At 39.7% G+C, this 13067-nt stretch overlaps 1 protein-coding gene across 1 annotated transcript; it reads left to right on the forward strand.

Moving 5' to 3' along the window:
- Nucleotides 1-230: 230 nt before the first annotated feature.
- On the forward strand, nucleotides 231-12451 carry LOC115797252 (carboxypeptidase Z-like). The gene is made up of 11 exons (XM_030753774.1): nucleotides 231-400; nucleotides 843-872; nucleotides 1398-1772; nucleotides 5030-5257; nucleotides 5342-5565; nucleotides 6425-6586; nucleotides 6727-6885; nucleotides 9508-9643; nucleotides 9832-9971; nucleotides 10084-10183; nucleotides 11250-12451. The coding sequence occupies exons 1-11, from the start codon at nucleotides 298-300 to the stop codon at nucleotides 11606-11608; spliced, it is 2016 nt and encodes a 671-aa protein (XP_030609634.1). The 5' UTR covers nucleotides 231-297; the 3' UTR covers nucleotides 11609-12451.
- Nucleotides 12452-13067: the final 616 nt, after the last annotated feature.

A 13067-nucleotide genomic window follows, 5' to 3' on the forward strand; every position in this document is an offset into this window, starting at 1 on the left:
ATTAGCCTAAATCTATGGAGTTAAAACCCGATGGGCCAGTAGGCCCATGAAACAGCTATCAGCTATACGGAAAAAAAATGAAGACGCAGCCAAATATGACCGCAAACTTGCACCAAATTTTCTTGCACTTCATCCCCGTTTTACCTCAGAGCCATTTCCTCTGTAACTTGATAGGTTACCGTAATGCCTGTAATAAAATCACTTACAAAGTTTTTCGGAGGAATCTTTTGCAGACTCGGGACACTGTTGCGCACACACTCACACCCTGTGGCTCAGTGCGTGAGGTGCCACATCGAAATGGAACATAAGTGTCGGAAAATGAACAGCATGCTGCTGATCCTGCCGCAGTTGTTGGTTCTTGCGTCTTGTACTCCTCCACGATGCGACCCAAGGTTTCGAGGTAAACTTTCTCCTCTTCATGTGATTACATACTTTCTGCTGATGTGCGCATCTGGACCTGCTGCGCATATTGGTCGGGGCATCTTTTCATGTGCAGGCTGTGGACTATTCGCGCTAATTTTTGTGTAATTAAACTTATGATAAATGCTTGCATGTAATTTTAAAAAAACTTAAAGCTACAGAACGAGTGAAACTGGCAGATAGTTTGACAGATGGTGTTAATATTCTAGATGGAAGCAACTTTAATAAATATGATTTATAGTCCTGGAAAATGTGATCGGGGACTTAATGATACTTTGTAGACCGGCAGGCTTTATAGAAAGCTGCTGAAGAAAGCAGACAAGCAGAGTGTTTTGTAGGCCACACTGTGGCATTTACAAAAACCACCCTGCCATCTAGTGTCTACTCAGTGTCAGCTAATGGCATACTGATGTGTCTTGCAGGACTGTGCAGGCCAATAGTGGAAGAAAAACGTAAGTACCCATGGGCTCAAAGGAAGAATAGTGTCATGCATGGGCTGTTTGTCATCTTGTTTGCCTCATGTTGTAGCAGCCAGTCAACTCTGGAGTGTACACTTGCTAATTTGCCTTTAGTCCCTATAACCAGTCAGTTTTTTGTGCCTCTAACACAGGACAAAATCAGGGCCTAAAGCCCCCCCACCTTATCCAGTAGGTCAAGTGACTGCAAAGTGACTGCTTTTCACAACAAATAGGATGAGATTATAAAGTATAGTGGGCGTAGTTTTAGTGGAATTTGGCCCAAAACCATAAAATCACTGAGTATTTTTAGATGATCGATGGCAGCATGAAATATTCAAATTCTAATTTCCAGAGATAATAGAAATATTTAGGACTAGATGATTGAGGATGGTGCAGTGAAGCTTATGATTAAATGCTGCAGCAGATGGAGATACACATCTCAATCCTTTAAAATTAAAGTTACTTTCTAAGCTTCTGCTGATCCCTAATCTGTCTTTATTGTTGAATTTTCCCACTCAGCTAAATGCACAGATCTAATGCTGTCCTACTGCGACGACATGTCCTACACTCAGACCATGTTCCCAAACCTCCTCGGTCACAAGACTCGTCTGGATGCTGAAGCAGGCCCTGAGTACCTCCTCATCAGCGTGGCTGAATCTCTGCTGGGAGGAGAGTGTAACCCAGAGATTCGCATGTTGGGCTGCTCGGTGTTGGCCCCACGCTGTGAGAATGAGAAGGTGCTGAAGCCCTGCCGCAGCACGTGTGACACCGTGCGGAAGAGATGCAGTGACACGTTTGAGAGGATACAGATGGCTTGGCCCTACTTCCTAGACTGTGATCGCTTCTTTGTCAGTGACCAAGAGGGATGTTATGACCCACTGGAGGGCCTCAGAGGTGGGATATACAGTAACTATAGCATACTACTGTTACTGATGACCTTTGTGACCTGAACTGACCTTAGTTTTGGCTGTGGCTGTTGATAACCTTGTAAATGTTATAAATACTTTCATTTACCCCCCCCCCCCCCCCCCCCCCCCCGATAAAGAGTAAGCAAAGCATAGTTGTGAAAGTTTTGTTAGTGCACTTCTGCACCTAAATGTGTTTTATGAAGGCATCTGGTTTGCAGACATGCTTATGTGGCTCACTTCAAGATATAGCCTAACTGGAACGCCTTACTTCCCTCATAAACTCACTAAAACTCGAGCCTGCTGTTATCTTCTGGTATTTTCATTGGTGTCGGCTTTATAAACAGCTGATAATGAACCACAGAAGGGCACACATTGTCAGATAATATTTTCCAAAAATATCTGAAAAGTCTTGAAATAAAAAAAAACAAAACAATTTTCCTAAGATCCAAATATGTATTGTGCTACCACTTTCTGCAGCTCCATATGTGAGCCACATGAGTTTGTGAAGAGCACCAACTTCTGCACAGACAGAAGGAACCAGTTTGAGTAGTTAAGTCATTTTAACATTTATGCACAGTAAAACGTGTACATGATCATAAAGGTCAACTCATGAAATGAAGTGTATGAAAGTAGCGCCTTTATAATTGCTTTGCAAAACTTTCATCAAGCATAGTCTGGTGGCATGTTAAACTGATGTCCAGTACATGAACTCCAGCTGTTCTTCTTCCACTGCTTATCATATCTGGATATTAAGATACACAGGAGTGACTAAAGGCCTGCAAGAACAGCATTTTCCTGAATGTACTTTTTTTTTTTTTTTTTTTTTAATACAGGGTGTCCCAAAAAAATGACATAATTTCAGATGTGACTATCTGAGTAACTGTATGTCCTGGGCAAACAAATTTAAATAGATTTCTTGTTGAAAAATACAAAATTTATTTATCAAAATTCAAACAAGAAATTCAGGGGGATGCAGATTTTCACAAAGTTTCAGAAATGTTCAATATTCGCGCCACCAGTGACGCGACACACATCAAGTCGGTTATCCAGCTCCTCCCAAACACGCTGTAGTGCGGCTTGCGTAATGGTGGTTTTTTTTGTGCCATGTCCAAATCTGCGTTCCAGTTGGTGGATTTTTATTACACGCTCTTGTTTGACTGTGTTTGAGCATGTTTGAGAATATTCTAAAACACAAAAAGGTCTTTTCATTTCTCGTGAATGTCATTCTCCAACCTGAAAAAAAAAGTTAAAAATTAAACTTGGTTAGTTTTTACACATTTTGATAAAATTTTAGATAATTTAAGCAAGAACTGGCTATGCTATTAAACTACAAAATTATATAAATTTTTTGGGACACTCTGTATAATGACATTATATTAAATAATAAAATAATAGACACTACAATACGTTCTTAAGTTTTGAACAATAGATTCCTCTCATATGCCTCTCAGTGGTTTGGTCCACTGCCTCACATTCTTTATTTTGCAGAAGAGAACTTTACTTCTGTCACTCAGCACAATAAAACTTGTTTATGGTTGTAACCAGACTGCTTCACTGTGTCTGCATGTGGCAGATTGTTAAAGTATTTAATGATTTCCTGTCAGACACCTAGATTGGTTCTTTGTTATCACATGTCATTTCAAAAATCCTGGGAACATCCCATCTTCCCAGTTAAAAACATTTACATAAGTTAGGGTGCTATATACTAGAGCCCGACCGATACTGTATATTGGCCAGACTGATATATTGGCTGATATTAGCTATTTGCTGATATATCAGTATTACGATTTATAATGTTCGATAAATAAAAATTTAAAAAGTAGAGACAGGCAAAATCTTCAACCGTGTTGTGAGCGTTGATGTTGCATAGTTACACGCGTGCTTGGAATGCTGCAAATGCAACAACCAGCTGATCCGAGCAGAGTCGGGACGAGCGTAAATAATTAATTCATGACAACGATAAACCGAAAGAAAATGAATGGCTGTTCAATGCTCCGAGTGCTGTCTTGCTTTGTCCAATTTAAGCTTGCATTTAAACATCTTTTTTTGGGGTTTTAGCACCACAAATGAATGACCTGGAGAGGTGCATCCTCTACAGAGACAGAATTAATAAAACAAGATTATTTTAAAACCACACTGTCAGTCTCAGTAAGGAATCTTAAATAACTGCAGATAGCAAATGTTAGTGAAGTCTGTGTTTTGCTTGTCTGCAAGAAGAAAAAATATCAGCCAATAAATCTGCTTTTTAAATCACTAAATATCGGTTTCAGTTTTAAAAATCCCATATTGTCACAATACAATCCTATTGTGATAGGATTGTACTGTGTTACCCTGTGATTTCCACCCTTTATATTGTGCCTAAGCACAGACATAATAGTGAAAAAGAAAGGGCCTCAGACATGTGAGTGTGTGTACCATATGGAATTATTACTCCGCAACATGAGAGTGTTTATGTAAACTGTGTGGAGCTAACAATGTAGCCAGAAGCTCTGTGCTGCAGCTGTAGCTGCTCAAGCTGTCATATAATACAGTTTCACACAGTCCAAATCATGCTTTTTAAACCAGAAATGACAGGTTTGACAGCCTTTCAAGGTTTGGTCTCAGCTGGTGTCAGAAATAAGTGTCAGTCCTGAAATGAGTGCAGACTGGTGCAGGTTTTTCTTTTTCTTTTTCTTTTGGCACTTGAAATACACACTGCAAGTTCATTAGAGATTTGACGTTATACCAACTTTTTTTCTTTTATCATTGTGTTGTACATTTCAGACTCTGTAAACAGCATGTTTATACCCCAGGAGCCTTACACAAATAAGGATTGAACTTCTGTTTGAGATAGCTGAGGTGTGACCAGTGACTGGACACATCTAACAGCATTTTTTAATCAAAAAAGGGTTGTTATAACCAACTGTTGTAATTTATATTGGGTCTATGTGTCTGTTCTGGGACCTTACTGCCATTCTGCATAGATATGTGAAAAGCTGGTTGTGGGGTGAGCAACAAACTTGACAACAGACCTGGCACAGATTAAAAACAGGAGCTGGAGTGGTGGTGGGTTGCAAAGCAGCTTGCAGATGCCCAACATGAAGGCAGGTTAAAACAGATTAAATAGCAGCCCGCTATGAGAGTTCCAAACTGAATGAATAAGAAGAGATGAGCCATCAGTTAATGTGGGTTGGCAATGAAATCAGCTCATATGCTGGGACTGCAGCTGAACTAACACCATGCTTTATATGTTTGTCTCTACAGCTCAGGAGTACGACGAGGCTGGAGACACCATGGAAAATTATCTTACTGCGGACTCTCCTGACACATTGCAATTCACTTATCATTCCAACACCGAGATGATCAGTGCCTTAAAGAAGACTGAGGAACAGTGCTCCGACATAGCCCGAACCTACAGCATAGGCCACAGTATGGAGGGCAGGGAGCTGCTTGTGATCGAGTTCTCTAATAATCCGGGAGAACATGAACTGCGTAAGTCAGGTTCATCAGTATCTATAAAGTCTGCATTCTTTTTTCTTACAGATGTAGGTAAAACTTAAACGTGACTCTCTGTAGTTGAACCAGAGATAAAATATATTGGCAACATGCATGGAAATGAAGTCCTTGGCCGCCAGCTACTCATCTACTTGGCTCAGCACTTGTGCTCAGAGTATTTGTTGGGGAACGAGCGGATCCAGACCCTAATCAACACCACCCGCATCCACATTCTGCCCTCCATGAACCCTGATGGGTACGAGATTGCTGTCTCAGGAGTCAGTGACAATAACTACGATGAACAGGTGAGAGATTTATAGTTGACTTACTTGACTTAATTTCCATGGGTTCTGCACTGTTGGTGTTGTTGGCTTGTTTAGATATTTTCCATGCTTCTCTCTCTGCAGCTGCTGTTTTCAAACTATTGATATTTGCTTGGCTCCAGTCTTTAATGTCATCTAGCAATTGTTTTCTTGGTCTCCTTTGTCTTCTGGTGTCATTCAGCATGCCTGTGTCTATAGTTCTGATGAGTCATTTGGCATTCTCATGATATGGCCAAAGATCCCAAATGTCATAGATATAGGGTTTCATTTCAGACTCCAAGAGTTTCATCCTTGCGTAATGTTCTAACATTCCATGTTAGTTATTTTGAGCTTTCTTCCAGCAGCCAATTTTTTGACCCAGTCTTGGTCGCCCAACTGGTTGCGTGGGCCTTGCTTAACTGGCCAACGCCCAAGCTGGCATGGATATTTATTATGTCTTAAAATTTACATAGATTTCTATGGTCTCGCTTTTTCTAGGAATGGTATCGCCACCCCATATCCAACTCTCCTCCTTTCACATCCCAGGCTTGGGACCACGCAATGGCGGAGCTATTATTTACACTTACATGCAGTAAATATATTGATGTATAGTTTGAGCCACATTTGTGTAGTAATACATGCTTCCCTGTTACAGTGAAACAGAATGTGAATTGTGTTATAAGCTCTTTACATTGATTGGATAATGAGCGCAATGCCAAATACTCACCTTACGGAATATTTCAGTCTGATTTAACTGTAAAATTTTCATTTTGGGGTGTTTGGTTGATTGGGAATTATTGTATGACTCATACTGCTACAATCTAAAATACATATTATTGAGGCATTAATACTTAATCCTCAGGATCAAAGATATGATTCATGGAACATTGGCCGAAATAACGCCCAGAACCTCGACCTGAACAGAAACTTCCCTGATCTGACGTCCATCGTTTACAACAGACGTAGACAAAAGGGCTACCGCACAGACCACGTGCCAATCCCAGACTATTACTGGTTTGGTAAGGTACAGTATGAATCCTTATCCATATATAGTGAATGATTTTATGGAACAATCAGCAGTACTGTTGCAGAATCTCTGTTCCACTTGGAAATGAACTGACCTAATCAGTTAAGACAATAAGAAGTGTTAATACCGAAATCCAGGTTGCACCAGAGACCTATGCTGTCATGAAGTGGATCCGCTCCATCCCATTTGTACTCTCTGCTAACTTCCATGATGGAGACTTGGTGGTGTCTTACCCGTATGATCTGTCCAAACACCCACTGGGACGTGACATGTTCTCCCCAACGCCAGATGATAAGGTAAAGGTTTTCTTTGGGAAACACAATTTGTAGAGTTGTTGCAATAATAAAAACCAAACATTGAAACAGAAAAGATGAAAGAGATAACTTTGCCTTAATTATGTTTAATGTATAACAGCTACAACAGCTGCTTTTCTGTATGTTTAGAAAGATGCTGGGAAAGGGATAAGATGTTTGACTGTAATCAAAGAAATTCTGGTTATTTGATGTGTCTCTATAATCGCTTAACATCCACCAGGTACCCACTGAACCCCTTAGGGTTAGTTTCAAGAGTAAATTCAAAAGGCAAATAGACTTTCTTAAGTTTTTTGAAGATATTTCACCTCTCATCTCTTGCCGCCTTTCTATTAGTACCTACTCAGTGTGGCTCAAATCGACTTGGTATGGTTTGTAGGCATTTCTATTAGGTCCTGGTACCAGGTACTGGGTACTTTTTTAGGTACCAGGTACTTTTATAACCTTTATCCATTAAAACATTGTACTGGGGACTTATGCATGATGATGATAGTAAACTGGCATTAGCTACTGTTAGCTTTCCTCTATCTCATCCATCGTTGTTTTGTGTTTTGAGTCATATCCAAATTACGTCAAGAGACTACTGCTCCCATTACTATAGCGACTCCACCCACATTCATGTGGTACTCATTGTAATGAAACAAAACAAGACCACGGTGAGTCGTGTTGACCCACGCTGAGTAGGTACACTCCTGATCAAAATCTTAAGATCAGCTGAAAAAATCATGTTTGAGTGTAAATGCAGTTTTCAAAAAATTCCCTGCTCAAAGGTTTTTGTCTCTTGTACCAATTAATTTTAGCATTGTGAAGCTCTACTTAGAACCTTCTTAAGATCCAATAGTGCAAAATGCAAATTCTTGCAATTTTTTAACTGATCTTAAGATTTTGATCAGGAGTGTACTAATGGGAACACGGCATAAGAGGCTTCTTCAGTTCTAAAACCAAAAGATGGAGAGTCCCAGGTATTAAAACCCTAGTGGAGGTCATCCCCTTGGAGGTGGTTGTTTACACATTATTAATCATATGCATCATCACATAAGCCAAGGTGTGAAAAAAGGCGTGGGTCATTATCATCAGGGGTTTTGGGTCAAACTACTGTGAGACTTTGCCTGTGAGGCTACTTCAGATCACCTGAAGTAAGGTGTGAGTGGGGGCTGAGGTGCCTGGGAAGGGATCTTAAGGCTGCGTTGTAGGTGGCTGACAGCTGGTGTTGTAAGCCACCACCTATGTTCAATGACGGTGCACAGAGATGGCCTCGTTTACTCCTACTCAGAAGTCTTCCTGGTCCAAAATGAGAACACTGGCATCCTCAAAAGAGTGTCCTTTATCCTTTAGATGCAGATGTACAGCTGAGCTGTGTCCTGTCAAGGTGGCTCTTCTATGTTGTGTCATGCCTTCGTGGAGTGGCTGTTTGGTTTCTCCAGTGTAGAGATCCGAGCACTCCTCACTGCACTGCACAGCAGTGTGGAAGAGTCACATGGAGTGAGGAGTCGAGGCAATGGGCATTTAACAAAGTGAGACATCATCTAATCGGAGCCTCATGTTAGAGCAATGTCAATTAAATATGATACTTGGCATGACTGCATGAAAAATTGTTTTGTTATACACCAACTACGGCTGTATTTTATCATCTGATGTATAACAGTACTTGTGGCATATCTTATATTTATTGCCGCTTATATTTAAATTCACAATATGACCCAGTGAGACAAGAAATATTGTTTTTCAAATCAAACAAGCAAACTGTAAAGGGCAGAAAGTTTGATCACAACTCAGAAAGTTTGGTCACAGCACTTCCACAAAGGATACACCTGTGCATTCTTTGTGCATTTTTTGGAATTATGACATCCTTCAGTCTGAGACAGATTTTTGGATTACAGGCAGGAGGGCAGAGCAGATGAGGAGGCACAGATTAGTGAAATGAGAAAAATCCATAGTCTGCTTGTGTTCCTGCTCAAGTTCCCATTCTGTTTTTTGGAGTTTGGTGTTCTTTTGGGTTATCATGCTATCTACCTCCAATGCCTTCTGTTATTTTGATGCCAGTTTATTAATTTTATTTCTCTTTTATTCCATGCCTGTGCATCTCCGTGGTGTCCTGTATTTGGATCCGCTTGACAGCTTTTTCTATGCACAACATTAGGAAATGCACTGTTGTTTATTTTTCTCTTTCTCTTTGGTCATATTTAAAAACACTCTTCTACATGCTTTTGTATTCAAAGTTCAAGCAAATACAACTATAAATATATATAAATCATTTGTGAATGAGCTGGCTGCTGTGAGAGACAAGTCACAGTAAGGTGTAATATTAAAGAACATTTGCAGTGTACACCCATAAAACACTTCATGCAGTGACACGCCTGTTTACTGGTCTATGAGGCAAGATAGGAAGCAATGAATCACAACTAACAACAGAAAACAGATGGCAACCAAAATCAAGCAAAACATTGTTAAGATCAGCAAACTGATTTTTTTCCACCCTGGTGTTCTTTTCCAGATATTTTCAGTGATTGCCTTTCATAAAATCCTGTGAGCATGTGGTTTCAATCAGCATTGAGTGTGTCATCTCAACAAAAGAAGAAAAACAATTAACCAATTTTTATTTGGCAGGTTTTCAAATTTCTTGCAAGAACTTATGCAGACGCCCATGAAACAATGTCCAATGAAAATGCACGCTGTGGTTCGTCTCGTACTCACAGCCAGAAAGGGATAACTAATGGAGCTCAGTGGTCCAACTTGGCAGGCGGTGAGTTGGAAAAAAACAAATCCTGAAAAGTCAAATAGATTTCTGACACTGGAAAGGTTTGTTGCCTGCTGAAACCACTAGGGGCTGCTGTAAGACCAGTTATGAAATGAACCTGAGAGTGTGTCTCACAAGGATTTCTGGGTAAAGCAGGCTTTGTTTTTTTTGGGGCTTTTTTTGTCTCTGATCAGGAATGCAAGACTTCAACTATCTTCACACCAACTGTTTTGAGGTGACTGTGAATGTGGGCTGTGATCGATTTCCCCCCGAAGAGGAACTGGCTTTTGCCTGGCATGAAAACCAAGAAGCTTTGATCGCATTTTTAGAGGCAGTAAGACTTTTAGCAGATCTCTTGTTTTTTTGTTGGCCTGGTATTTCAGTACATTGACGTATACTGAATGTCAGGTGTGATCTATGAAATGACTGTTTTGTTTGTTTCTCAGGTCCATCGTGGTATCAAAGGCATTGTAAAAGATGAAGAGGGAAATGGTATAAAAGGTGCCAGGATATCTGTCAGGGGGATTCAGCATGACATTACAACAGGTAATAACTAGCACCTGCTAACAAAATACTCTATTTTCCAAAGATTCGTTTAGTTCCTTTTCTAAGATCTTTATGGTCAACATGAACTTTTTCAGTATTTCAGTCATTTAGTATCACACATATTATAAGATATTAGTTATAAAGGAATACACAGCTGGGCAAAAAGAGGCATTTAGATTTTTTTACTCCAGTGTACAACTTTCTACAACACATTTCTCACAACAGAGCTTAATAACATCACTTGTATTGACAAGCTTCCAACATATAAATTCTTATAACTCTAAAATCATAATAACAACTTGCAAAGTTAAACATTCTGAAAGTTCTGGATGGAGCCCGAGCGATATTAACTATTTGCTGACATATTGGTATCGGCATTTATATTGGATACATTAAAATTGAAAAAATATAGAAGAGATGGGGGAAACACCCATCAACCATATTATGAGTGTTGATGTTGCATAATTTGTTTGCCAGAGGGCACTCTACAACTTCCCTGTGTGGAACACCACAAATACAACAACCAGCTGATTCGAGCACGGTCGGATAGTGTGAACGCGTAATCCACAACTTGTGACAATAAAACAAAACTCCAGCATCAAGTACCCAAAGGTAATAGGTAGCACTAGCACAAAACTTTAAATAATTGACTTGAGATAATTGACAACTCTCAACTGCTTTGCCGAATTATCTGAGTAGGGACTCAAATATCTAAAGATAAAAATGTTAGGAAAATCGGTTCATTTTTCCTGTGTTTGAAAGAAAAAAAATATCGGCTGAGATATCTAATTTTTAAATCACTAAATATCGGTATTGGTATCTATCCTAAAATACAGGTTGTGTACCTGAAGACCAAACAAATATCTTATTTCAGCTGAAGTTATTTAAAAATCATTGTTGAATTAAGTAATATACTGCAAGTCTATATGTATCAAACATCTACTCCCGCAGTTTGCATGACAGGGTTTCCACATGTTGTGTAAGCAGATCTTGATATGTAACATGAGTAGAGTTTCTCTACAAATATATCCAGTCCAAACACTCAGTCTTTCCCTCCCTGCCCCAGCTGAAAATGGAGACTACTGGCGCCTCCTCACCCCTGGCATCCACATAGTCTCCGCCTCTGCAAAGGGCTACACCAGAGCCACGAAGAAAATCCACCTGCCCTCTCACATGAAGACTTCAGGCCGGGTGGACTTTGTGTTGCAGAAAGCCCCTCTAGACTCTGACACACAGGAAGAGGACCACACCCTCCCTTCCATGGGCACATACGACCAATTTGACCCTTACAACTTGTACCAGCGGTACATCCAGATGGCTGATTTGGACCACAACCGAGAGGCGAGAGCAGAGAAGCCCCGGTGGTGGAATTACTTTGCATTGCCTGGAATGCCTGCTCCCACCTGGCTGCTGAAGCAGTATTAGAGCTTTAATAAAATAAGCTAGAAATGAGTCTCTTTTTTATACATTATGCAAACAAACAGAGTTATCATGGATATGTTACTTTTTAACTGCTGCTACTCCTGCTTCACACTTTTACCTTCATGTGCTGGGTCTTGTCCAAAGACCAAACCTCCATTATAATGTAAGCACCTTGCAAGCTTTTGCCTGGACAATGACGTAACTTTAGCTAATGACCATCACAGAATAAACAACTGTTAAAGGATTTGATCTGCAGTTTTTTAGCAGTATTTCTATTGGTATATTTAGCCCTGACCCCTGCCATTTCGTCTTGCTTCGAAGACAGGGTTTCTGATGGCCACTGGGGGGCAAGCTAAACCAACATCTGGCTCAAACTGCCCCAAACAGTGGACTTTGGTTACTCCTTCACATAGTGTGCAGTTTTTTAAATTAATGTAAATAGAAATGTCATTAAGAGTTAATAGTTTTGTAGTCATTGCTGTCATTAGTGAGCCAAAGGAAGAATTTGGTCTATGATAGAATTTGTTATTTAACTGATTATAAAAGGAAATTAAGTAGGCTGTGTACAATTTACTCACTTTATATAAAACACAAGTGTCACTTGTCCAAGATTCTGAACGTGTCCTCATGTAGAGTGCTGTACAGTAGTTGTCAAATGTTATTAATTTTTAAAGCTAGTTAAAAGTCTTCAGTCATGATATTCTTACTGTATTACCCCTAAAATGCATTTTTAACTTAAAACCCCTCCATGTGTGGCATACCGTGCCACAATGACTTGTATGTAGTTCCACCAAAGAGTGACTAACCTTCACTCCTGAATAGCTGTTAGACATTTGATGGAGTTAAATCATCTGCTTTTCCTACAGAAAATAAAACAAACTTCTTGGAGGGATCCTGACCTTGTGTATAGTTTATTTACAACCGAATCTAGGGTAATCAGCATGCATGTCTGCCCTTCCTTACACCTAATTAAACCTAATTTATGATTGAGTCCATAAAGAGTGGCAGACAATAAAGTATATTATGCGTGCTTGTATACAAATGGTAAAGGAGGAATAAGCAAGAAGATGTGGAAGAGGGCTTCCATATGCTCAACAGATACTTAATTAACATTAACAAGAAAAATGAAGATAAAGAAAGAAATTTGTCATAGTTAAAGAAAAGCCATCCACAACAACAGCGGTTCACAGAGAAAAGTACTAAATGGACACTGGAGCCTGTAAATGAAAAGTAGCACAAAACAGAGTCAAATGTGCATTTGCATTGGCAGCCCTGGGGTCCAGTGAAGTCCCAAATCCTATAAACAAAACAGCTCTTAAGAATTTTTCTGAAAGGTCATGAAAGAAGCATGGGAAAAGCAAATTACCCCCAGATAAAGGTCGAGGAATAGTATTATAAAATCATAGTGAAAAGTCTGCTTAGAGAACTACTTGACCCATGACGAGTCAGTGAAAAAAAAAAA

The sequence above is a fragment of the Archocentrus centrarchus genome, chromosome 18 (assembly GCF_007364275.1).
Source record: "Archocentrus centrarchus isolate MPI-CPG fArcCen1 chromosome 18, fArcCen1, whole genome shotgun sequence".
Lineage (NCBI taxonomy): Eukaryota > Metazoa > Chordata > Actinopteri > Cichliformes > Cichlidae > Archocentrus > Archocentrus centrarchus.

Excerpts from the sequence above, each read along its gene's own strand:
- LOC115797252 (XM_030753774.1), top strand. The coding sequence starts at position 298 with ATGGAACATAAGTGTCGGAAAATGAACAGCATGCTGCTGATCCTGCCG. Across the intron at positions 5,566-6,424 it reads ACAATAACTACGATGAACAG|GATCAAAGATATGATTCATG; the intron begins GTGAGAGATTTA and ends CTTAATCCTCAG. Across the intron at positions 6,886-9,507 it reads CCCCAACGCCAGATGATAAG|GTTTTCAAATTTCTTGCAAG; the intron begins GTAAAGGTTTTC and ends TTTATTTGGCAG.